We start from the raw sequence: 26,114 nt of genomic DNA, 5'->3' as shown, positions 1-26,114 counted from the left end.
TGAGAGGAGACCCGTGCTCGATAGTGCGCCAGCTTTGGTATTTCGTAGAAGTCTAAGCCAAATCCATTTATTCATTCAAAATAGGTATATAGGTACCATTGTACACTATAAATTTGATTGTGGATTGTTGAATAGTAAGATAATAATGATAATTAATTACGTAAACTTAAAACTACGAGGGTTCCAAACGCACCTTGGTCTGAGAAGATAGTTAGTTCTTAATTACTATTTATTTCGCACTAAGTTGCCAATGTTGTATTTCTTTTGCTAAGTAAAATGTAATTTTCCGTAAATATTCATTCATAAGTTACATGGTACGTCTACGATAATTAATTATTAATGAAGACTGTAGCATCCGATGTCCCTGTTATAATTTATAACGCGCACGTCACCTATACAACTAGGCTACGTCACCTCTACGAGGCACGCGCTACGCCGCCCGCGCGGTGCAGTCGGCGCGTAGCGTCGCGTGCGGTGGCGTCCCATTGTCCTATTGAGAAACGTGAATTGATAACTTGAGTTTTATCAAACTGGAACTGTTAACGTAAAAGGTACACATTCTTATCATTTCTTAATTAAGTACAAAGAAAATTAATTAAGTACAGTAATAAAATCTTATAATTAATGGTTTTTTTCTAATTACACGTGTGTGTGTGTGTATGTGTGTTTATTACTCTTTCATGCAAAAACTACTGGACAGATTTGCCTGAAATTTGCAATGGAGATAGATAGAGATACTTTTTATCTAGTAAAAATCCATGGTTCCCGCGGGATTTTGAAACATATGTCCACACGGACAAAGTCGCTGGTATCATCTAGTTTTATCTCCGTCTCCATATGAACTTTAAAATAACTAATTCATATTTTTACTGTTATAATGATTTTCCAATATTAGATGGCGGGTACGAAGTTAATTGGTTCGACGGCGAGATTGCTTCTACTGAGTTTTCCTACTTTCATTATGCTCAGTGGTGAGTTGAGTTATACACATTATTATAATACTTACGATGTATTTGTATTGAAGTAGCAAATAATTTAATGCATGACATTAGTAATAATTTTATTAACGTGAGTAAAACTTTTTGGCTCACTTACTTAATAGTTCCCCTGAAACAAGATGGATGCGTGAAGGAATAGTCTTTTATAAGTCATAAGCGGTAGGTAAAACTCCTACAGAACATAGGAATCGTGACCACTTTAGTGGAATTCTATTTCTCTATTATCAGCTGAGACTTTCAACTGCGGCTTACGGACACGTCCGATAGTTTGTTTCCGTCTTAATATTCATCAAACACTGTTTTTAGGGTTCCGGACCTTAAAAGGAAAAAAGGAACCCTTACAGGATCACTTCGTTGTCTGTCTGCCTGTCAGTCTTTCCGTCTGTCCGTCTGTCTGTCGTGTCTGTCAAGAAGACCTATAGGGTACTTCCCATTAACCTAGGGCAGTTAGGTAGGTCTTATAGCAGAAATAAAGGAATAAATCCGAAAACCGTAAATTTGTGGTTACATCACACAAAAAAATTATAAAATGTGATAATGAACAAATATTAGTATTTTCAATTTTCAAAGTAAGATAACTATATCAAAAGGGGTATCATATAAAAGGGCTTTACCTGTGTATTCTAAAACAGTTTTTTGTTTTTTATGCATAAGTGTGTTTGATTTATCGGTGAAAATGTCGAGAAAAATACTCGAGTACGGAACCCTCAGTGCGCGAGTCTGACTCGCACTTGGCCCGTTTTTTTGCAGTGAAAACGGCGCTCATACGTCATCCGAGGGAAGTCTCAAGAGGGTTATGACGTATAAAATAAGTTAGGTAAATGAGAGCGAAATCGAATTCAGACTCAAAGCAGACAATTGTTAGGTACTAGAAACATACTAGGATTACTAAGTCGTAGAATGTCTGCGTTCTGAAATCAATAATAATAAAATCAATAACACTTAGTATCAACTTAAATTGATTGATACAAATGGATAGGAATGAGGTCATCCATGATAATTACGTCGGGCATTTAATAGTAGTATTGGTGTAGGTACCAAGGTAAGGTAAGGTAGGTGTAGTACTATTGTTTAATAGGTAAGTAATAGGAAAAGTCCATAAACTTCTTTTCTTTAAATCTAAGTTTTATCCATCAATTTATTTATTATCGCCAAAATTTGTTATTCTTTACACCAATAAATCTCAGTATAGAAGTGAACTCTACAATTACGTAAATTAATAAAAAATAAATCGTGTAAAAGAATTAAAAGCATAAATTTGTAAATAATAAAATTAAAAACAAGTAATCTACTTTATGACTACTGCATGTCTGGGAGTTCTCAAAGGTGTGTGAAATCTGCCAATCAGCATTGAGCGAGCGTGGCAGACTGTGATCTAAACCTGTGATCTAAACATTCTGAAAAGAGACCGGTGCTCAGTATTGGACTATAATAATATAAGGCGGTGTTTACATAATATGTATAGGTAGGTTACTTAAACTTCAAAGTAACATTATTAGCCGACTTCAAAAAAGGAGGAGCTTCTCTATTCGTCGAAACCTTTTTTTTCTATTATAGGAGCCACAGGAGCAAATATTAACATTTTCATATTCATATCGTTTTCTCGAATGGTTCCCAAACATATCATTATTTCCATAACTTTCACTGGTATAAAGAAACACACGGAAATGTGTGGTTAATATTTTTGTTCAATTTCTTAGACCTTCATAACATAAGTTTCCTCCCACGACTCAGGTATAATTTAATTCGACTTGTAATTTTTATGTTCTAGAATAAGTTTGGTATTTTTGTTTTTTGTAATTTAATAATATATTATATTATTCTTTTAATAAAAAAAAAATAATATAGTATAATTTTATTTAAATGATTTGAAGTACTCAGTAAAGTAGCAGTAATACGTAGTCTAGACTCTAGAGATAAGCATTTTCAATGTAACTTAATTCATTATACTTAACTACAGTTTTGGTACATGAAAAATAAAAATAAATCCATACTTAATATTATAAATGCGAAAATATTTCTGTCTGTCTGTCTGCTTGCTTTTCACGGCCCATCCGTTTGGCCGTATTTGATAAAAATATTTGGTAAAGAGATTGCTTGCATCGCGGGGAAGGACATAGGCTACTTTTTATCCCGGAAAATCTAAGAGTTCCCAGTTCCCACGGGATTAAAAAACCTATATCCACGCAGACGTAGTTGCGAATATCATCTATTAATAAATAGATAATATTATTATAAATACCTAACCTAAGTACCTACTAATGATGAAGACAGAAAAGTCTTTTACAAAAGTTACCCTCTTTCTGCTGCATTTGGGTAATAAATGAGTGATAACAAACTGCTGATAGGTAGGTATAAGTTTGTGAGATCACACTTAGGTATATATACAGTCCTCAGTACAAGGCTCTCTTGGCACTTGAATGACATTGACAGGGGGCGCTGTTGGAGAACAAAGGCTTAGAATAAGCTTAGAATAGGAATATTCAAACAAACGTCACATACAAAAACTAATTTTATATGTTTCTCCATCTCCAATAAAACTCAGCCGGAGGCCGACTATAGCATGATATTGCACGCTCCTAACTATAATAGTAACTGTAATAATTGCTCCAGTATCAACAGGGTAAACTCCACTAAATATTTGGGCGTTGTAATAGATCATAGACTATCATGGCAGAGACAAATAGAAGTAATTAGTGGTAGAATACGAAAACTAATTTGGATTTTTAAAATGCTTAGGCATATAGCCTCTAAAGTCCTGTTAAATAAAATTTACATAGCTTTAGCTCAATCTATACTAGGTTATTGCATCCCCGTTTGGGGTGGTGCGGTTAAAACTAAATTCATTGATATAGAGAGAGCACAAAGATCTTTACTAAAGGTCATGTATCAGAAACCTTATAGATTTCCTACACACAAGCTTTACTCAACCAGTCAGGTATTAACTGTGAGACAGTTATATATTTTGCAAACGATTCTGAAAGTACATAAATCCACAAAATTAGAACCTTTAATTGTACGAAGGAGAAGGAAACTTAATGTCATTAATATAGCTGCAGCAAAAACGTCTTTTTCTCGAAATCAGTACACCAGAAAATCTGCTCATCTCTACAATAAAATCAACAAAATTCTCAATTTCCACACTAGTAAACAGTTTGATATTAAAAAAACATTGTCTAAGTGGTTACAAGAAAAAACGTACGACGAAACAGAATTACTTCTAGGAATATAAATAGGTAGGTTAAATTTGAAATTTGTTATTAAAAATATACACATGTACACACTCACACATACATACACACACTCGCACTCACAATACACACTGATACACATATGTACACACACACACTCATACACACACACACACACACGTATTTTTAAGTTTTATATTGTTGTTATAAGTGTTTATTTGTTAATGATAGAGGAAGCAGAGCGGGGACCCTGAGATACGGGTTTTACAAACTTACTTCAGGGTAGGGTGCCAGGGGGCACAATTTTAAAAAGACCTTTTAAAACAAATAAATCATTTCATTTCATTTCATTTCATAGGTATGAATGACAGAGGCAACGCTCTAGAAAGTCGAAATCTCATTCTAAAGGTCAATGTACAATATTTCTTGCCGGCTACTGTACCACTTTATGCTTTATCTATTGTTAAATGCAAATCTTTAAAAGGCCGTTTTTTAAAATCAAGATTTTTGGATAGTTTTGTTTTCAATGTGTGATTTGTTATTATACCTAATAGTCAAAGGATCCGAAAACTGATTTCCATACAGGAAATAAGTCCTCGTGGATATCAATAGCTCCATAAATAGACACAGCGGTCCCTTTTCCGGCAGAGCATCGCAAATAATGTTAGATTTACAGCCGGCTTCCGCTGGAGCCTGCAATCTAAGGAGGTAGAAATGTGAGCTATGCGTACGAAACTCCTTTACATTGTCTGTTTCCTTTTGTATAGTAGAGACTTCCTAAATAGCCTGACAGTCCTTTTTGCAACAAAAAAAAACCAGCCAAGCGCGAGTCAGACTCGCGCACCGAGGGTCCTACAAAAAGTAAAACTACCTTTGTTTGTAGAGGTTTATTGTTAATACAAAAAAAACTATGATAGAGCGTTTGTTTTTTTCTTGTAGAATATACATAAAACGCTATTGACCATAATTATTCAAGATTAGTGGATGCCCGCGACTTCGTCCGCGGGGATTTAGGTTTTTAAAAATGCTGTTTTAGGATATACAGGTAAAGGTACAGGTTTCATTATGATACCCCAATTGATATAGTTATCTTATTTTGAAAAGTGGAAATCCGAATTATTAGTTCATGAACACATTTAATTTTTTTTGTGATGTAACCACAAATTCAATGTTTTCGGACTTTTCCATTTAATTGTCTGCCAAATTTCACGATTCTAGGCTGATTCTAGGTCAACGGGAAGTACCTACTCTCTAAGTTTCTTGACAGACAGACAGACAGACGACAAAGTGATCCTATAAGGATTCCTTTTTTCCTTTTGAGGCACGGAAATCTAATAAAACGACTTACAAGATTACCTATTGTTTGTTACCTGAGTAATTATATACCTATAGGTATCTTAAATTGTGTTGAGGACCTATTGATAATTTTTCTACAAAAATTATATGTGTACATAGGTAGGTAAGTATTTGAAACATGAATTCTTCACAAAATCTCTGGCTCTTTTTGAATCTGAACCAACTATCGACGCGAGCAAGTATTTTCTTGCTTGTTTTATAAATAAATCTAACGTTCAAAGTAAAATGTTTACATTTTCATGTCATGACTTATGTCATGACTAATAGTTTACTAGACCGCGGGGATAGGGTTTCAAGAAATTCTAACAGAGATTCGCCAGACTTCTGATTCTATAAGTAGGTAGATAGGTAATACTTACATAATTATCCGATGTAGTTCTTCTTGTTGTTGCTTAATAAATTTTTTTCAAGCATTCACGATTTGTTGTGTCACCTAAAACAACCTGAATATTAAATGATATATTATTATAAACTACTATTGATAACTTTAAAGTTCATTAGACAATTGTATCTATAGGAAGTTTCTTTAGAAAGGTAGGACATTGCTGATTGCTCGGCTAATTATTTATTTATTGGTATACGATACCAAAAAGAATGCGGCCACGCGGCTACGGGGTTATATAATACGCAAGAAAAAAAAGATTTTGTGTTTTTCTAGATTTCAATAAATCTTTCTTCTTCTTCTTCTTCGTGTGCCTCTCCGGCTAGCGAAGGTTGGCAGTCAGCTTTATGTTTTCCACTCTGTTCTTCGCGAGGCGAAATAGTTCTGCAGCACTCGCGATTCCTGTCCACTCCCGGATGTTGCGCAGCCAGGACTTTTTTCTGCGACCGACGCCTCTTCTTCCGACGCCTCTTCTTCCGACAACTTTTCCCATTATGAAAATCATTTCTTTAGAAAAAAAATTATAGTAAGTAGATACTACATTTTCCCGGCATCAATGTTACCCTACACGGCAGAGACACGCGACTCGAGCTTGTTCAATTTATTCCCCAAGTGCTAAATTCTCTCGACCCGGCGTCGTGCTTCTATAAAACATTCAAAGGACAACTTGTACCTACTTTAACGTCAAGTGCTTACACAGTATCTCCTAAAATAGAGTTCTGTGTCTTCGCTGTCCGCTTTAAATTGGAATTTCTCGCAAATTAGTGAAGTTCTTCTATAAATAAGATATTTGATCGTTTCGAGGGCAATTAAGATTGTAGCTAATTTTCAAACAACTTACAGCTTTTTAAGAGCTTTCATTCCTATTATTTAGTAGAACTTTAATTATTGTACTTTTGACTGAAACGAAACAATACGCGACTAGAAATTGTAATTGCAAGAGCGGCAATTTGAGCCAGAATGAAAACTTTTGTTTAGAGTTCAATTATATGATAGCTATAAGTTATAACCATAAAACAAAAGTAATTTTTCTATTTGCATCCACCTGCATTCCTGCATTTTTACTTCATATTTTATTTAGCATAGAGACCATAAAGCAGCTGAAATTTATAGTCGTACGTGTGGCGACCGCAATATGTGAAACACTACAAAGAAACTAAAAAAAGGCAATACAGATTGCGTTTTTACGTCTCTGTTCCGTAGGTTTTTCATTCTTTGGAAATAGAACGGAAGAAGAATATCATCCCTTTTTCAATGCTTACCTAAAAAAACAGAGCGCACATAAACTTATTCAATTTGCAATGCGATAATGTATAAAGCAGTCACAGTGCAGCATGCAGCGTAGTGTAGTGTAACGTCTTACTATCTACGTTTTTAGGGCAAACATCGCGGGCCATTTGTTTTCTATTTTATTTATTGGTTGGTGATCGGCAAGCGTACAAGTGTAGCTACTAGCACGCAGGGGCTGTGCGGGTGTACGAGGTGTTCCCTCCCCGATTGCCATCTCGACCTGTCATTTACTAGGTACTCGAACCCAGGAGCCGTACCGCGCAGCGACGCGCGGCGACGCGTTGTGCAGCGCCGCTCTTGCGACATCTGTGCGACATGCACCGTACGAAATAATTGAATAATACTTTGACGCTATTTGTGCCGCGGTGTGCAGCGTCGCTGTAATGCGGTCCGGCAAGTGATTTTGTATAGGCACTTAGCGACTTTTATAACTCGCGCTAGCCGACGATAGCCGACGGTTGCCCTAAGTATTTAAATGTACCTACAGGATACAAATCTTACACGTCTATGCGCGCATTCAACGTCACGTCCTGCCCAGCGTGTAGTTCTTCGCGCGTTGAATTTGTTAAGCTTTAATATCTGTATAGAGTAGGTAGAAGAAAAACATGATGATTAATATAGAAACTTCACACGGATCTCTAACACAAACATTTATTACACGTAGAAATGACATCGTATAGAATTATTTCCCCGGCGCGATGTTATGGAAAGTAATCAACACACGGTCCTCTCGCAGCGCTGAATAAATGATGGCACTAACCGACGTTCATTGTTAACTGAATAAATAACAACCACGAAATATAACACTACACCGAGTAAACGGGAATTCAACAATGTTACAGGATATTATGTATTCTACGTATACCTACCTATAGTTTTACAGCGTTTGCCACGCTTTCCGCTCAGTTGTCGAACGGGAAACGTAATGTAGAATAGAATATAAATATTTTTCTATTCAATTAAACTTTTACAAGTTCCTACTTTTGACTCTCAAAATGCCTACCACTGGTTCAAAATGCCTTTCCTACCCAGAAAAACCAGCAAGAAACTCAGCGGTTGCTCTTTTGAAAGATTCGATTTACAATAATCACTACCCATATTTTAAATGCGAAAGTGTTTGTTTGTTAGTTTGTCCTTCAATCACGTGACAACGAAGCCACAGATCGACGTAATTTTTGCATGGATATACATAGTTAAAGACCTAGAGACTGGAGAGTGACATAGGCTCAGACTTTGTATCCCGGAAAATTAAATAGTTCCCACGGAATTTAAAAACCTAAATCCACGCGAACGAAGTCGCGGGCATCAGCCAGTGATATATGAATCTTAATTAACAGCTTTGAGGGTTAGGCATAGCAAAATAGGCATAGGTAGATACTTAATGCCTTTATAGGTAGATACCTAATGCCTTTATGCAAACTAACCCGAAAAGACACAGATAGCCTTTTATCCCGGGAAAGCAAAGCTACGGAATAAAAAATATCAAAAAATCCACGTGGATGAAAAGCACTACTAAAACTAGGTACCTACCTACTAAGGTAAATAGATGGGTAGGTAGGCTACCTATAAGTAAGTCCTAGTCATACTTAGAACAAAAGTTTCTACTTAGTTATTAACATACCAAAACAAATGCTAACTAACTACTACTGTATACTTACGGCTGCTAACTAAACTAAATTGTAATTTGGGTTTACCCAATGCCAAACCAAATATTACCTTATGTACCGAGGTATCTAACCTCAGAAAACAATTACCGAAGAAGTAGGTATAATGTGGAGAGAAACGGAGAAACAATATTTACTTACCTACCCATTTACCTAGGTACTAACATTTAAATAGTCGATTGTATTTAGGTGTATTAATTAATGTGTAGATCAGGCATCAGCGTCCGCAACTGCGGAACATTCGCATTCATTCAGACATTAACATCAATTAATGTGGAGCTTTTACGGATACGGATTCATGTTTGCAACAACTAAAAAGTAACGACCTGCAAAAAAAGGTGCCAATATAACCCTGTTACAAGAATCCGCTGTCCTTCCGTCCGTCCGCCCGTCTCTCTCTGTCATGTCTGTATCTCGTGAACCGTAATACCTAGGTAGAGAGGTGAAATTTTTACAGAATGTGTATTTCTATAACCGCTATAACAATAAATAATAATAATTTCAATATGATCGCCATGAAAATTAACAAATGTTATTTGTTGTACGATGGTACGGAACCGATTTTTTCGCGGAATATACTTGCCTAATGTATTTTGTTTTTCTAGCTGCCGTAGTAACCGAAGAGACAAGGAAATGCTACTGGTGCGGGCCACTGGCGGAGCAAGTGCACCGGAGTCGCCGAGCCCCAGCGTGCGACGCGTCGGCCAACTACGTGACCGCCTGCGAGCCCGGCCTGCCCTACTGCGCCGTCGTCGCTACTTCACCTCGTTAGTAACACTAACTACCTATCATCTGCAACCCTTCGTCGGCTCACCACGGTGCGTGATATTGCGGACGGACGCGGATCCGCCCGCACCAACAAACCATGGTAAGAGTAAGAGTGTCGTCCGTGGTAGGCAGACACGTCGTCGCCGTCATCCAAGCCTTGTGCGAAGTGCGTGCCTGTCCGTAGTCGTCGGCCTTGCGTGATAATCCGCAGAATCACGTACCGTGGGATGCCAGTAAAAGAATGACAAGGGGTTGGCCATATAGTTTACTACGCTGGCCAAGTGTAGATTGGCAGACTTCGCACACCTTTGAGAACGTCATTTTGGAGAACTTTCAAGCTTCAGGCATGCAGGTTTCCTCACTTAATGCCTTAAAACGCTCATGGCTCCGAAAAGTTTGAGGTGCGTGCTCGGGATCGAACCCCTGACCCCCCGAGTAGGAGTAATTTGACCTGATATTTTTCTACCTAATACACAGAATATTGAACCAATCCAATCCATCGGCCTGCTTGCATAGGCCTCATAAGAAAGCTCAGAGTCACTCATCGGACGATGAAGAGAGCTATGCTTGGAGTTTCTCTATACAATATGATCAAACCAGAAATGAGGAGATCCATAGGAGAACTAGAGTAACCGACATAGCTCAACGGATTGCGATTTGCGAAGTTGAAGTGGCAATGGGCAGGACAATAGTTCGGAAAACTGATAGACGTTGCGGTCCCAAGATGATATGATAGAATGGCAACCTCGCACCGGAAGCGTTGGAAGACCCCCCACTAGGTGGACGGATGACTTCAGACGAGTCGCAGGAAGCCGCTGGATTCAGGCGGCGCAAGACCGTGGCATGTGGAAGTCCCTAAAAAAGACCTATGTCTAGCAGTGGACGTCGTATCGGTTGATGATGATGATCTCGAATAAGCCTTTGTCCACAGCTGGACAAAGGCTTATTCGAGAGCGCGCCACCAAACGAATGCTATGTAGGATCAAGGTTTTTATTTTAGTCCTATGTAGCATAGCAACTTTTATAGCAACACTACAATTTTTCTACAAACATTTACGACAACGAATAAGCCACAGTCAATAAATCATTGTTTAAAGTGTGTGTATCCGCTAATAAAATTATGTTCCTATTGAAATAGTTCCTATGCGACGTATGCGACCCACTGACCAACATTTATCCACTTGCGGGTCCGACCTCAACCAGCATTAAAAAGGTTCCTATCAAAGCAACTACATAATAATATGTTTTTTCCTTTTCCTGTAAACTATTAAATACTCGCGTATGAAAATAAAAATCCCCTACATTAATGTTATTCTCACCCCTCCTCTTTTCAAAATTGTGTAAAGTGTTTATTATACCTACTTCAATTTCAATTTCAGCGTACGTAGAATCAAGACTCTGCGTCAAACTTTACCAAGATGAATGTTACCCGCTCTTCTGCAACTCAACAAAATCATGGAAAATGACGTGTCCCTGCCGCGGGGATTTGTGCAATGGCCCAAATACCGAACGAGAAAATGAAGCGTTTGACATCCTTGCCAAATTAGTCGCGAAAACAAGAACTACCCGCATAAGAAAAAGAACTGAAATAAACACAGTAAAATTCATACCTTCTGGTGATGAAAAAACTGTAATCATCACTAACATATCAGCGTTGGAGAGCAATGAACTTAATAATGTAGATACTGATATGAGTAATGATAAGCTAACACACATAATGTTGTCAGATGAACAAATGGTCACTTTTCAGGAAATGAAAGACGATAACATTATGTTAACAGATGTTACATCCACTAACGATGACATGGATGAAGTAAGTACAGAAGCGATGATTGAAATAATGACGGAAACAACAACAGAAAAAATAACTCCAGAGCCTGTAGAAAATATTCACGAGGTAAAACAAATTGAAAAGCGTATTGATGAAGTTCCGAAACCAAGCGAACCACTACCAACAGCGGAGGCTTTGCAACAAAATGCAAGTCCCAATGCAGCTAGTGAAAAAACAATTGCACTAACAAGCTTTGAAACTACTTTTCTAACCACCACTGATGATGATAGTGAACTAACAACGGAGACCACTCTACCATCAAAAAACAACTCCAAAACAATGCACAAAAACATCTTTGATACACTCGTATGTTTAAATATACTAATACTTACGCACACTTTTAAATACATGCAAATCTAATTTATTAGCTTTATTGTTGTACATGAACCATTGATCTCTGTTTTACTTTTAACACTTGATTAGTCATTATTTGTAGAATTATGTGATACTCACGTGATATTAGTTTAGTTGTTTCGTTATTATTGTCACAGTAGGTACTATATGTATAAGATCAAGTGTTATAGATTTTAATAAAATGAAATAAAATGTATCTTGTACTGATATACTATTTTTTATTTAAAAAGATATTATATTAATGAATTACATGAAAAAAAATCATCAATCGAACGTAAAATCGTAATGTTGTGGTAGTCTTCTATTACTCTCTTTTCGTTCTAAGCTTTTGTTCCCTTGGGCCATGGCTTCTCTTAAATCCGAACTAAAGGGTTTATCCGCCTTTCTGTGCTTAGGAACTGGACCATAATAATCAAATGTTGAAGGAGGTTCTATTTCAACATATTCGGAACCATCTTTTCTCTTATCAGGTTTAGATCTTGTGTTTACAGTTTCCTCTTCATCGCTCAGTTCATTATTTATAGGAACTGGTTCTTGGAACTTAACAAAGTTTTTGTATTTGACCATGGCTTCTGTTTTTTTCGTGGAGAAATAGAGGCCTTTCTGTGCTATATCAGTAAGGTCTCCTATAACTGGAGGTGGAGGTGTTTTCATTCGCCTAACATCTGACCAAGTTTTATCTTTGTTAATATCAATATCAGGTTTAATTCTCCTGCCTTGTGTATCAAACACATACATAGAATCATCACTGTTTGTACTTTGAATCGGGGCGAATTCGTCGATTCTTTTAGCTCTTTGCTGTTCAACGTATTCCTCTTGCGTCATTTCTTTAAACTTCTTCACTTTATCTTCAACCCCTTCCTTTCCGAGATCCCATTCACGTACATACGCTGCGCGTAACTTCTGTCTCTCTTTCTCTTGTTCCTCGCGAGTTTTCTTTTCCTCTTCTTTGGCTTTTTTATCTGCTTCGTCTCTTTGCTGCGTCAGAAATTGAAGGAGGCATGCAGTGAATTCTTTTTTCTTTTCTGTAATATAAAATTCAATTTAAAAAATGTTTTTAAGCAATATTTTATCGAGCCTCCAAGTAATGCATCTCACATCACGAAATATAAAGCTGGCTTCACGAAACTACCAGCGTTTTATTGTATGGGAATAGAGGCTCACTTTTGAAATTAACGGTAACTATGCGTGAATTAGAGAATATGCGTGAATTAGAATTAGAGCCTCAATAGCTCAACGGGTAAAGTAGTGGACTTAAAACCGAAAGGTCGACGGTTCAAACCCCGCCCGTTGCACTATTGTCGTACCTACTCCTAGCACAAGTTTAACGCTTAGTTGGAGAGGAAATGGGAATATTAGTCATTTACAATGGCTAATATTCTTTAAAAAAAAAAAAAAAAAAACTGTAGTATTGACGGGAAACTTATGGGAAAACGTCGTATATGATGCACAGGTAACGTTAACTTATAAAGTTACAACAACAATCGGTGTTTCAAGGGATATAATTATTTCGGGAGTGCGCTCAGCTTTTCAAACTTGTCCCCTGTTCACTTTTTTAGCTCCATACCGCAAGACGCAGTTTGTATCCTCAGTTCCGTAACCCACTTAGCTATGTCGGTTACTCTGTATCTCCTCATTTCGATTTGATCACTTTCGCCTTTGGTGAATACTAGCGACCCGCCTCGGTTTCGCACGGGTGCTTGAAAATAAAATAGCCGATGTCACTCAGGAAGAATGTAGCTTTGAAGAATTAGTTCCAGAGATTACTTCCTACAAACAAACTTGCAAACTACCTCTTTATAATATTAATATAGAAAAAAAAACGGAAGTTACCTTCAGGGTCTTCAGGCGGCAACCCAGCCCTGGCGCGTTGCCTCGCCCTTGCCGCTGCGACCCTGGCCGCGATGAGCTCGTCTCTCTTCTTGCGCTGTTCCTCGGCCTGCTTCTGAGCCTTCAGAGTCTCGTCGCGTCGCTTCAGGAGTTCCTCCATCTGCTCGCGACGCTCCGTCTCGTCTGTGCTGAACGCGTAGTAGCCGACGCCGTGGATTCTTGCCTCTGATGAACAAAAGTTATAGAATAGAATTAGAAAATAGAAAGATTTATGTTTATTCAAAAAACTTTACAAGTGCTTTTGAATCATCAAGTGAATCTACCACTGGTTTGGAGTGCCCTTCTTACCGAGAAGAACCAGCAAGAATTTTGAGCGGTTGCTCTTTTCACAAAACTCAAGTCAAACTACAATTATTGAAAAGAAAAGAAACCACATTTTTTCTGTAGCTTCACGTTGTGAGTCGACAACTGTAAAAAGTATCAACTCAATGAGTAACAGAATGTAAAAACACATAAAAATTCAAAAATTAATATTTTCAAAACATGCTTGGATCAGTCTAGGAAGTAAAAGATCTGCACAAACCATCAAATAGTAAATCTTGATAGTGTATATCCTTATCCTTTGATAAGAGTTCCATTTCTTTCTGTTCCCATTTTTCTCGCAAGGACTGAAGGTAGTCATTTGTCTTTTGGACTAATAGCGGCTTTTCCGAGTTTTGTGATGTCTGTGGTTCCTGTAATTTTAAACTATTACTAGCTTATGCTCGCGACTTCGTCCGCGTGGACTACACAAATTTCAAACCCCTATTTCACCCCCTTAGGAGTTGAATTTTCAAAAATCCTTTCTTATCGGACGCCTACGTCATAATAGCTATCTACATGCCAAATTTCAGCTCGATCCGTCTAGTAGTTTGAGCTGTGCATTGATAGATCAGTCAGTCAGTCACCTTTTCCTTTTATGTAATTAGATAATAGTAGTCTATGAAATGGTTGCATAATAGGGGTTATTAAAGCATAAGTGTGAGTTTACTAGTGTCACACAAGTGTTTTGATACCTAATTATGTAGAGTTACATGCTATAGACAAAAGATTCTAAAGTTAGCCATTGGTTGAATGAATACCGATCTCATGCTCAAAGATCCCACTGCCGCCAGATCTTCCTTGATTAAATGTTAATTATCCATACTAATATTATAAATGCGAAAGTGTGTCTGTCTGTCTATCTGCTAGCTTTTCACGGCCCAACAGTTTAACCAATTTTGATGAATTTTGGTAGAGTTAGCTTACATCCCGGGGAAGGACATAAGCTACTTTTTATCCCGGAAAATTAAAGAGGTCCTACAGGATTTTTAAAAACCCTAAATCCACGCGGACCAAGTCGCGGGAATCATCTAGTTAAGAATATTCTGTACAACATACATGAATATCAGCAGTCAGACTTTAAGAAAAGTGAGTAAATTTTTTAAATAGATACTTTCAGTAGCTAATATAGTTCTTACATTTCACAAAGGCCACTGACTCATGCTTGTATTTAAGTCGTATCGATATACGTAAGGTACATTAAATGTGTGCGTTTGGTCCGACATGCACGCACACTTACGCAATAACCATGTACACGATGTTACCACAAGTAAAGTTCAGTAGCCTTCGTGAATTGCAAGAACTGTACCTACCTATAAATTGGCCCACGGTACAAGCTAGCAGATATGCGTACGTTAATAGTGGACACTAACACTACTCAGTACTTTATCCCACACATTTTGTTTCTCAGAAAATAAAGGTCTAGCGGCAATGGTATCTTGCTCTATCAGATAAAAATCGGTTGTTAGTAAGCTCATATACTTACACTATCAGTAGAATCTTGGTGAGGTTTCTCATTAGTAACTATCTTCATTAGTTGTTCATCTCTCTTTTTATAATGCTCTAGATCAGATTTCAAGCATTTTCTAGTTCGACCCAAAAAGTCTGTGAACTCAACCCTGCAAAAGAATTAATGCTCTTAAGTTTTAACTTTTTGCCGGCCCAGTACAGAGCACGGGTCTGCTCTCAGATTGAGAAGGGTTTTGGCCATAGTCTACCATGCTGGCCAAGTGCAGATTGGTAGACTTCACTTCACACACCTTTGAGAACATTATGGAGAACTCTCAGGCATGCAGGTTTACACACGATTTTTCCTTCACCATTCAAGCAAGTGATAGTTCGAGGTGCGTGCCCAGGATCGAATCCCCGACCTCCAATTAGGAGGCGGTCGTCCTAACCACTAGGCTATCAGGTGGATATCAAATGGCAGTGTAGGGCCTTTATTAAGGTCCATAACAGGCACGATGCTTTTAGCATCGGTGTTCGGCGATTTAGTTGCTTTTCGGCAGTTCGATGCTGCGATTCAACCCTACACTCCGCACATATGTATACAAATTATTGCACTTCGTTGCACGATTTTTATTTTAATACACTAACGTACGGCTCGGCATCGGAGCGGCTCCGACTTTATTTACAGAAAGCCATGTGCCATTAGTGGAAGGGTCACAAAAGTCAGCAATCGCTGGAACTAGGCCATGAGGAACTAGCAACACAGGAATATGATGTAAAGAGGGACCATCAACTAACCATTCCCCCTGATCATCATCATATGGAACCTGTTCTTCTTCATCTTCAGGTTCAGGTTCCGGTCTCAATACTGCCTCCTGCTTTTTACCTTTAAAGTCTACAAGAAAGCGACCTGCCAGCTGTGAGTCACCAGCTCCGTCAGCCAAATGCTCATACAATTCCGCTTTCTTTTCTAATGCTAATCTGTAACAACGAAAATCATAATTAGTATAAAACAGTACTAGCACTGTATGAAATGATCAATGCCAGTTCACTACTGGTTTGAGTGTACTACTCTGACCAAGACGTGCCGATTGGCAGACTTCACATACCATTGAGAACATTATGAATTCTCAAGCATGCTGATTTCCAGATGATGTATTTCTTAAACATTAGCAAGTGATAATTAAAAAGCATATAACTGAAAAGTTAGAGATGTGTATCAGGAATTAAACCCGACCCTTCCCCCTCTCTTTCCCCAATTTAACCACAAGCATAGTCCCACAAAACAAGTAGGCCAATGACACTAGCATGATGAATAACATGAGGAATATGACGAGGCTTTATACAAAAAACAGATCTCAGCCAGGCTTTTATATTATTTAATCCTTAATCTATGACCTATTGTTTGTGCTGGCTATTTAGTATTCTAAGATACCTAGCTGGTGACAGAAATTTATGGAGGCAAATGGAGGAGGCCTTGCCAAAAAGTAGCAAACATACGCATTATAGATTATGGAGGCAGTAGAAGACTTGATTAATAAGTAATATTAGTAGATTATTAACCAAGGGGATAAAGCAGTGTCTTCTGTCGCGGGTGACGATTTAAGTTCACCCAAGACTAAGACAGCTTTATCACCAAGGAAAATACTCTACTTTTCGTACCATTTGCAAAAAAATTAACACAATAATAATATGAGATAAGCATTTATTAAACGTATTTTTAAAACATTAACTTATTTATAAAAATAAATTAAAATAAACTTAACGTTTATGTATTTGAAGAAAACAAAAACGCGGCAAATTCCTAGACTAATATTTTTTTGTTGGAAAAGCAAAGTGTCATAGAGGTCATAGATTTATAAGTAGATTCATGCCCAATCTCACCAACGTCCCATAAGATTTAAGGGACCCCTAAGCATATTTAGGGGCCAGTTAGGGGATCGTTTCTGTTTCACCAGTTTTTAAGAGTCCCTTACTGACTAAACGGTCTCCTAAATTTAGGAGGTGGATAATTGGTCCCATAAACCTTCACATAAGTAAAAGTTACTTAAAGAAGGCATGATGGACACTGATTTATTTGATTTCCTTGATAATTTAGATAGGATTGATACTATATCCTTCATACTAATACATAATAATGCGAAAATGCGTCTGTCTGTCTGTCTGCTAGTTTTTCATGGCCCATTCATTCAACCGATTTGGACGAAATTTGGTTCAGAGATAACTATTTCGATGAAATAGATTTTTTCGAAGATAGAGGTTATTTATATTAACAATAATTATTATATTTGTTGGGGGAAAATGATAGATATTTTTTTGGGATTTCCTGATAAAAGGTAAGTTTTTATATGTCTAACCAATTTTATATAATATTGAATGAAATAGGTATTGTAATAAATAACAACTCTGTAAAATAAACTTAAATCCAAATTAAAACTAAAAAAAAACACACATACCTACTATTGAAGCTACGAAATAAAAGCATAAAAGGTTAGGTAGGTAGTTTATTGCTCACCTAACGGTAAATTTTGAATGGTTTGAAGTCTGTTTGGTGCTAACTGCTAACTAAAAGGTACTTATTTTATTTATTGGAGATACTTAATAAAATATAATACAAAATGCGCGGTGAATAGAGTACTCGTAGTACGTGACAGGTCGAGATGGCAATGGGGTCTGAGGTGGGGGGACGCCCCGCACACCCGTACAGCCCCCATGCTGGCCTGGTGCGGGAAACCACGGGTGACGTGTGGGTGTGCGGGGCGTCCCCCCGCCTCATACCCCGATTGCCATCTCGACCTGTCACGTACTACAAGTACTCTATTTAATTAAATTCGCAATATATACCAAAACAGTCAAAGCACAGATCTAACAGAGTGTCAAACATAGACTAAAAATATGATGTTTTATTGTATATTCACACAAAATGATAATATGTATCGGTCAAAATACAAAAGAAATATTTCTCCGTCAAAATAATACATGAATTACGTATTTTTTCTATAAAAATTAATCATTTCCGATACAACCGGTAACAACAACTCTGTATCATTCACTATCGTCGTAAAAAATCTGTCACATACGAAGGAGTCCCATAGTAAGAGGCCTGTTGCGCTCGTGAAAACAAATTTTAGTTGTGGGTTGATTTAGGGGACCTTTTAGCTTAGCGGTCATCTAACTATGTGATTGTTTAGGGGATGTTCGTGAAATCGGGCATTAGACTTTTGGTTACTATGACTACTGACTAATGTTATTAGGTTGTCACAAAAATAAAAAGTCGTAATTAATTTATAAAATTGGTTTCTTGTATTTAATAATATAGAATGCACTGATGTACTCGTAATCCACTACTGATACTCTGCTCCATCTTATATAAGAGGTTATGGACCCATAAACGTGATTAAAAGAGAAAAAAATGAGTCATCACGTGCACATAGAGCCATTGAAACGTGAAAATTACGATACATGGAGGATCCATGCAAAAGCGCTATTGTCGAAACTTGGCCTTTGGAGATATGTTTCCAATAAAATTGTAAAACCATCCCAAGACGGTGATGAATTAACTAAATATTTAGAAAAAGAAGGATTAGCTTTAGCCGAGTTACTACTAATAATATCACCTAGCGAATTAAAGCAAGTAAAAAATTGACAAACAAGCAAAGATGTTTGGAATACGCTTGAAAGCATATATTATAGCAAAGGTCCTGCAAGAAAAGCAAGTCTATTAAAAGAGTTAATATTGAGGAAGATGAAAGATGATGATAATATTGTCGATCACTTGAATAAATTTATGGATATCGTCGATAAGCTAGCAGATATGAACATACTAATTAACAAAGATCTACTTAGCATAATGATGCTGTACAGCTTACCTCAATCTTTTGAAAATTTTAGAATTGCAATAGAATCTAGGGATGATCTACCAGATTCAGACAACTTGAAAATAAAGATAATTGAAGAAGCTGAAGCAAGAAAAAATATAGCTAGTATGAGTGAACAAAACTCTGAACAAGAGGCGCTATATAGTAGACAACGTGGCAAAAATAAGAAACATATTGTTAAATGTTTCAAATGCAAAAAGAAAGGGCATAAAGCTAATGAATGCTGGTCAAAAGTGGACCAAGGTAATAGAAATAATGCAAATCTATGTTGCTCAAAAGAAACATGCCTAAATACGTATGATAATAAAGAAAAAATTAAGAAGTGGTGTCTTGACAGCGGCTGTACGTCACATATGAGTCATGAATCGGAAAGATTCATTAATATGGATAAAGCTGATAACAAAACGTTAAGGTTAGCATCAGAAAACTGTCTTGCAAAAATCGAAGGATGTGGTCCAGCAAAACTTTACATTAATAAAATACCAAATCTAAAACTAACTGAAGCCTTGTACGTACCGTCGCTGACCACAAACCTAATGTCAGTTGGAAAGATAACTGATAAAGGTGGAACAGTCTTATTTAAACAAAAAAATGCTACTGTGATGCGAAATAATAAAATTCTGTTAAAGGCAGAGAGGCACACAGACGGTTTATACTACGTTAAAGAAAACTTAGAAGAGAAAGCTAATTACTGTGAAGCAAGTAATATGCAGCAATGGCATAGAAAGTTAGCAAATCTTAGTGAAGGACAAATGCGAATAGAACTTGATAAGAAAATTATGGAAGGCTTAAAATTCAATATAAGTGACACAGTTAAAGACTGTAAAGTCTGTGCTAAAGGCAAAGCAACAAAACTGCCGTTTAATGTATCTAAAAATGAGCAACGAACAAATGAAAGATTACAAATTGTGCATACTGATGTATGTGGTCCCATGAGACAGCCATCGAAGGGGGTTTCCAAATACTTCATCACATTTACAGATGATTATTCAAGGTATACAAGAGTATATACAATGAAAACTAAGGATGAAGCTCTAACAAAATTTAAGGAATTCAAAAATGAGGCTGAAAGATTTACAAAAAATAAGATAGTATGTTTACAAAGTAACAATGGGACAGAATACATTAACAATAATTTTGACAAATATTTAAAAGATAATGGCATCAAAAGGAGACTTTCCGCACCATACACGCCAGAACAGAATGGCTTAGCAGAAAGAAATAAATAGGACATTGCTTGATAAAGCTAGATGTATGTTGATAGACGCTAATATGAATGAAGTTTTTTGGGCTGAAGCTAACTACTTGGCAAACCGTAGTCCTTGCACAAGTATTGATAACATTTGAAAAATGCGTGGAGAAAGTTCCGTCTGTAAGACATTTTCACATATTCGGAACTAAGTCGTTTGTACTTAAAAAAGGAAAGAAAAACGGAAAATTTGAAGCCAGAGCGACACCTGGAATTTTTGTAGGATATTCGGAAAATCACAAGGCATACCGGATTTTCAACCCAAAAACAGACAAGGTAATGATTAGCAGAGATGTCAAAGTACTAGACAAAATGTATTATGAAAACGAGAACAAAGAAGAACGAAAACAAGATGTAATTGATAAAAATGAAATAGAAATTATAGTCTTTCCTGAAAAAGAAAATGTACAAAACAATGAAGGTTTGAAAGAACATGAAATTGATGAATCAGAACCGAAATTGAACAATGATGAAATATTTGTTGATGCAACTACAGAAATAGATGAAATAGATCATGAAATGTGAACAGATAATGAAGTCGAACCGACTAGTTCTACTGATAAAAGACAGAGAAACCCACCAGCATGGCATCAAGATTATGACATGGATGCTGAACAATCATTCCTCTGCGAAATAGACGAGAACATTGATGAATGGGAAGATGCAATAATAAGCGAGATTGAATCTCATCTTAAAAATAATACTTGGAAAGTTGTACACAGGAATGAAAGCAAGAATTTAATAGATAGTAAAATGATTTTAAAATATAAGTACAATGCAATGGGAGAAATAGATAGACGAAAAGCACGACTTGTGGCGCGTGGGTTTAATCAGAAAGAAGGAATTGATTACACTGAAACATTTGCACCTGTTGCGAAAATGAGTACTGTTAGACTACTTATTGCACATGCAATTGAAAATAAAATGAAATTATCCCAACTAGACGTGTGCACTGCATTTTTAAATGGCGATATAGATGAACAAATTTATATGAAGAAGCCGAAAAATCTGGATAAATATTTAAAAAATATAGTTACACACGGAAAAGACAAAGAGTTGATTAGAAAAGCAAAAGAAATGCTGCTAGATATAAATAGATATAAAAATAATGGGATATGTCAACTAAACAAAGCCATATATGGTTTGAAACAGGCAGGAAGACAATGGTTCTTAAAGTTACATGAGAAATTGTTGGAAATCGGATTTAAGAATTCTTCAGCGGATCCTTGCTTGTATATATTAGAAAAAGGAGGAGAAAAGCTATTTGCAAACATTTATGTGGATGACTTAATACTAGCATATAAATCAGAAATGTTGTTACGAGAAGTCAAAACAAAACTGCAAAAAGCTTTTGAGTTAAGAGATATGGGTTCACTCCATCATTGCCTGGGCATACAATTCACCCATGTAGGGGGAGAAATGACGTTGTCACAGGAGAATTAAATTGAAAATTTAATAAATAAATTTAACATGGCTGAATGTAAGCCAGTGTCAACGCCCATGGAGGCTGGTCTGAAATTGGAGAAGGGTAAAGGAGAAACAGAGATGGAGAATGTACCATACCGAATGTTAATTGGTTCTCTAATGTACCTCGCTGTAGCCACAAGACCAGATATAATGTTTGCTGTTAGTTATTTGAGCCAATACAATACATGTTTTGATAATTCACATTGACAAGCTGCAAAAAGGGTGATTCATTATTTAAAAGGAACGAAGAGTGTAAGCATCAAATATAAAAAATCAGGAATGGCATTAACAGGCATGGCTGACGCTGACTGGGCGGCATGTACCGTTGACCGTCGTTCATATACTGGTTATATTTTTAAGTATGGCGGTGGCCTAATCAGTTATGCAACAAAGAAACAAAGAGTAGTGGCTTTGTCAACAGCAGAAGCCGAATATATGGCGATGACAGAAGCAACAAAGGAAGCTTTACACTTGAAATATCTATTGGAAGATATTGGAGTTTTTCAACAAACTGTTCCGATCTACAATGATAATTTGGCTGCACAGATGTTAGCCAACAATCTAATGACTGGTAAGAGATCAAAACATATCAGTATAAAGGAACATTAAAATGTTCCTTTATACGGGATTGTGTCCAAAAGAAATTAGTAACCATCCGTTACAAGGACACAGAAAATATGGAGGCAGACCTTTTTACAAAGGCATTACCACAACCAAAGTTGTTAAAGCTTCTCAAGATGATAGGAGTCACTCAGACCCCAAGGTCATCGTGAGGGGGAGTGTCATAGAGGTCATAGATTTCTAAGTAGATTTAGACTTTTGGTTACTATGACTACTGACTAATGTTATTAGGTTGTCACAAAAATAAAGTCGTAATTAATTTATAAAATTGGTTTCTTGTATTTAATAATATAGAATGCACTGATGTACTTGTAATCCACTGCTGATACTCTGCTCCATCTTATATAAGACAAAGGCATCAAGCTCATACGGCCTCATCGGTTTTCGTAATTTTATTTAATAATCATAACTGCATAATAAAATATGCGTATTCCTTTTTCAAAAAGATGTATAATGCTTTATATACAAACTCAATGGTGTAAACACAGATGTAGTTCAGTATACATTTCGGTAAGTATTCTAAATTTAAATCACATTCTCCCCCTAGAGGATGAATGAAATTCAGTACAATTTTCTTTCCCTGTTTTTAACAGATTAAAAATGACTATTGTTATGTTCGCTTTTTGTGGCATAGAATGTCACTTTTTTGAGCAAGTGGTACGAAAAATATATTATTGAGTGTTAGAAATATGTAAAATCTTGTAGTTTATTTGTAATCTTGTACCTACTATTAGCAACTAACATATTATTGTAAAATTGAAACATGTCCGAATAAAGGCTAATTTATTATAATCCTGTGCAGACTGCGATGTTGTAACTTCAGATTGGACTCCTTGTTTTGTATGCATTATACCAAGTACATACCAACCGTGATATTCTAGAGGAAAGGCACAAACTCTATAGAACTAACCTGCAAGAACATTCAGAATTCTCCAGGTTTTATTTTTTTAAGAGCTAGAAAACAAGCAGATAATAACCGTTTCATATAAGAATAAAAGATAGATCATTACTTACTTAGCCTTCCTGCAAGCTTCAAATTCTTCTACATCAACAGCTTTTAATTTATCCTTAAAACTCTTTTTTTCTGTTTGAGGTTCACTTTTATTTTTCTTTTCAGCAGATTGGTGGGGCTTAAAAAGTTCCAAATTGTGCTGGGGCAAATGTTTTTTTTCCTGCACCTCCTCTTGTTTTTTAAGCAATTCCGCTTTGAGACTAAGTAACTAATATGAAAAATAATAACAACTTTAAATACTAAGTTCAAGGAATAACAAAAACAATATTTTGAAAGAAAATTAAGATTTTCTACTCACTGTTGATCTATTGAACAGAATTTTCTTAGAAGTTTGTTCGTTCATTATAACTCAATATTTTCTTAAAACTGCTGATGTAATTTCCTCGTTAAGAAAATCCCACTACAATCCAGCAAGGCAGGCGAAATCATAGATAACACAGGCGAAGTTTTGAGTGGTTTTGAGTAAAGTTAAATGGGAGTAAAAGTAGTAACCACAGATTAATAGGGATACTACGTATTTAGTAGGTAACTCGAGACTTGAGTAGGTACCTACCTAACTCATTAGGTACCTACTCAAGTAAATGACAAATCACAAATCACCGACTAACCAAAGAGTATATAATCACTACGTTTTATGTATTCTGCTGTGGTATTCTGTGAGTTTTGTTGTACAGCATATGAGATAGAGCTCAGAATAAGGACTGTTACTACAAAGTACCTAGTAGGTACTAGAAATTCTTTGGGACTGTTAGAAGTAGCCCTATTGTGACACTTACTGTTAGAGCGAGATAGCTAAATGCATTTAAGCTCTTGTTAGAACGTGACAAAATGATTATTTATTTATTTATTTTATTTTATATCTTATTAGAACGGCTGTGTTATATTATGTTTAGTCCTTATCACCGTGGCCACTTTTTTTTGTTTGTCAAAATGTATTTGTACGTGAGTATTTGACAAACAACGTGAAGTGTAGAAGGAATGACATTTCACAAGTAAGAAAATCTGCTTGAACGAGAGGGACTGAGGGGGGCACGCTAGTTGCAAATCTGGACATATCTGTGAGATAGAGTATGAGATACGTAGATAGAATAATAGGTAGATTTAATAAGTACTGTGTAACCGCATATGAGATTGCGATAGCACGACGTAACGATGAATAACACGACAATTACCATTGTTTAGTAGTCAATATTTGTATTAACTATTAACCGATCAACAGTATTTGTATTAAACCTTGTCGCACTGTTACCATGTTTCTCAGAACAAATACCTGCCATGTTTTAACTTGAAATGGACACAGCAGCAATCACAGAAAAAATACTTTATTCTCTGTGACTATATTTTTAAAATTCACTCTTTGGTCAAAATTCAAAATCTGCCGAGAATATTTTTAGATTTTTACGGTAGGTACCCAGTACCTATGTAATATGTACGAATTGTCAGTTTAACGTAGCATGTTCATATTAGCTGTAACATAAAAATGCAACTCCTCAATATAATATATCGAAGTAGGTTGCCTGCACATCGGATTGAAAGAGAGGTGATGCAAAATTATGTAGGTTAGGTAGTTAGGCAATAAGATTAAAACAATAGTATGTAAGATTTCTTTATTGGTATTGTTAGTCCATAAGCGAGAGTAGATCATAAGCCGGCTCTCAATAAACATCTTTCACCGTTGCCGCATTTAATTATTACCATACGGCCACAACATATCTCATGGCGACCCTGCCAGTCGGTGCATGCCTAATCTAAGTGCGTGCACCGGCTGGGCACCGATCAAGATGAAGACTACACAATTTTCAAAAGAATATTATCAAGATTCAAGACTCAATTAGAACAAAAAGAAGAAAATAATTCCACGTCCTATATTAAAAATCAAGAAACACTAACATCAAGAAATAAGCCCAAAAATGAATCGCTTATGAACAGAAGACATCTCAAGCTTGATTGATTGGTTGATCCCGAGCATTGATCGGCCCAGCATCATCGTGCGTCCAGGGTTATCCCGGCCACAACTAGGAGGTGTCCAGGGTATTCCCGGCCCAGTTCGAGGAGTCCAGGGTTTTCCCGGCCCACTAAGATGCAGTAAAGAAGAGGCGCAGGCTCCAGACCTCCGGACCTGATGACCAAAACCAGTCCTGACGACGACGGCGACTACACGGCGGTCACGAAATTGATTAATAAAATGCGTCGCTAACAGTTAAAGTAAGTGCAATTTATCTCTCGTAATGGGCAAATAGGTAGAATGTGTAGGTATTGTATTTTTTTGGGTAGATAATTTAATTTCGTACGTATAGGTTAGGAGAATATTGATATATATTTTTTTTTTAATAATATATAATACTTGCTCCGCTATCTACTAATAAGTTCCATTCGTGCTTTATTTGTAAGATTTTATATAGTGTGTAGGATAG

The 26,114-nt window shown here is 36.6% G+C and overlaps 2 protein-coding genes across 2 annotated transcripts; one reads left to right on the top strand and one right to left on the bottom strand.

The window, feature by feature from the left end:
* Positions 1–395: 395 nt before the first annotated feature.
* On the top strand, positions 396–12,041 carry LOC117992505 (uncharacterized). The gene is made up of 4 exons (XM_034980212.2): positions 396–551; positions 896–971; positions 9,487–9,648; positions 11,029–12,041. The coding sequence occupies exons 2-4, from the start codon at positions 896–898 to the stop codon at positions 11,838–11,840; spliced, it is 1,050 nt and encodes a 349-aa protein (XP_034836103.1). The 5' UTR covers positions 396–551; the 3' UTR covers positions 11,841–12,041.
* LOC117992504 (coiled-coil domain-containing protein 174) lies at positions 12,033–24,252 on the bottom strand. The gene is made up of 7 exons (XM_034980210.2): positions 23,999–24,252; positions 23,703–23,908; positions 16,272–16,454; positions 15,511–15,643; positions 14,248–14,398; positions 13,668–13,889; positions 12,033–12,859 (listed from the first exon to the last, which is right to left on the bottom strand). Exons 1-7 carry the CDS (start codon positions 24,041–24,043, stop codon positions 12,099–12,101), a joined length of 1,701 nt encoding a protein of 566 aa, XP_034836101.1. The 5' UTR covers positions 24,044–24,252; the 3' UTR covers positions 12,033–12,098.
* Between the last annotated feature and the right edge of the window lie 1,862 nt (positions 24,253–26,114).

This window comes from Maniola hyperantus, chromosome 21 (genome assembly GCF_902806685.2).
Source record: "Maniola hyperantus chromosome 21, iAphHyp1.2, whole genome shotgun sequence".
In the NCBI taxonomy this organism is placed as follows: domain Eukaryota; kingdom Metazoa; phylum Arthropoda; class Insecta; order Lepidoptera; family Nymphalidae; genus Maniola; species Maniola hyperantus.
Note: the sequence above shows the minus strand (reverse complement) of the source record. Positions and strands in the feature narration are given on the sequence as shown.

What these genes read in the sequence shown, in the direction of transcription:
- LOC117992505 (XM_034980212.2), top strand. Translation starts at nt 896, where the DNA reads ATGGCGGGTACGAAGTTAATTGGTTCGACGGCGAGATTGCTTCTACTG. An exon ending in TACTTTCATTATGCTCAGTG is followed by an intron (nt 972 to 9,486) that starts GTGAGTTGAGTT and finishes TTGTTTTTCTAG; the next exon opens with CTGCCGTAGTAACCGAAGAG. An exon ending in CGTCGTCGCTACTTCACCTC is followed by an intron (nt 9,649 to 11,028) that starts GTTAGTAACACT and finishes TTTCAATTTCAG; the next exon opens with CGTACGTAGAATCAAGACTC.
- LOC117992504 (XM_034980210.2), bottom strand. Translation starts at nt 24,043, where the DNA reads ATGAACGAACAAACTTCTAAGAAAATTCTGTTCAATAGATCAACA. An exon ending in TTCTGTTCAATAGATCAACA is followed by an intron (nt 23,909 to 23,998) that starts GTGAGTAGAAAA and finishes TTTTCATATTAG; the next exon opens with TTACTTAGTCTCAAAGCGGA. An exon ending in GAAGCTTGCAGGAAGGCTAA is followed by an intron (nt 16,455 to 23,702) that starts GTAAGTAATGAT and finishes TCGTTGTTACAG; the next exon opens with ATTAGCATTAGAAAAGAAAG.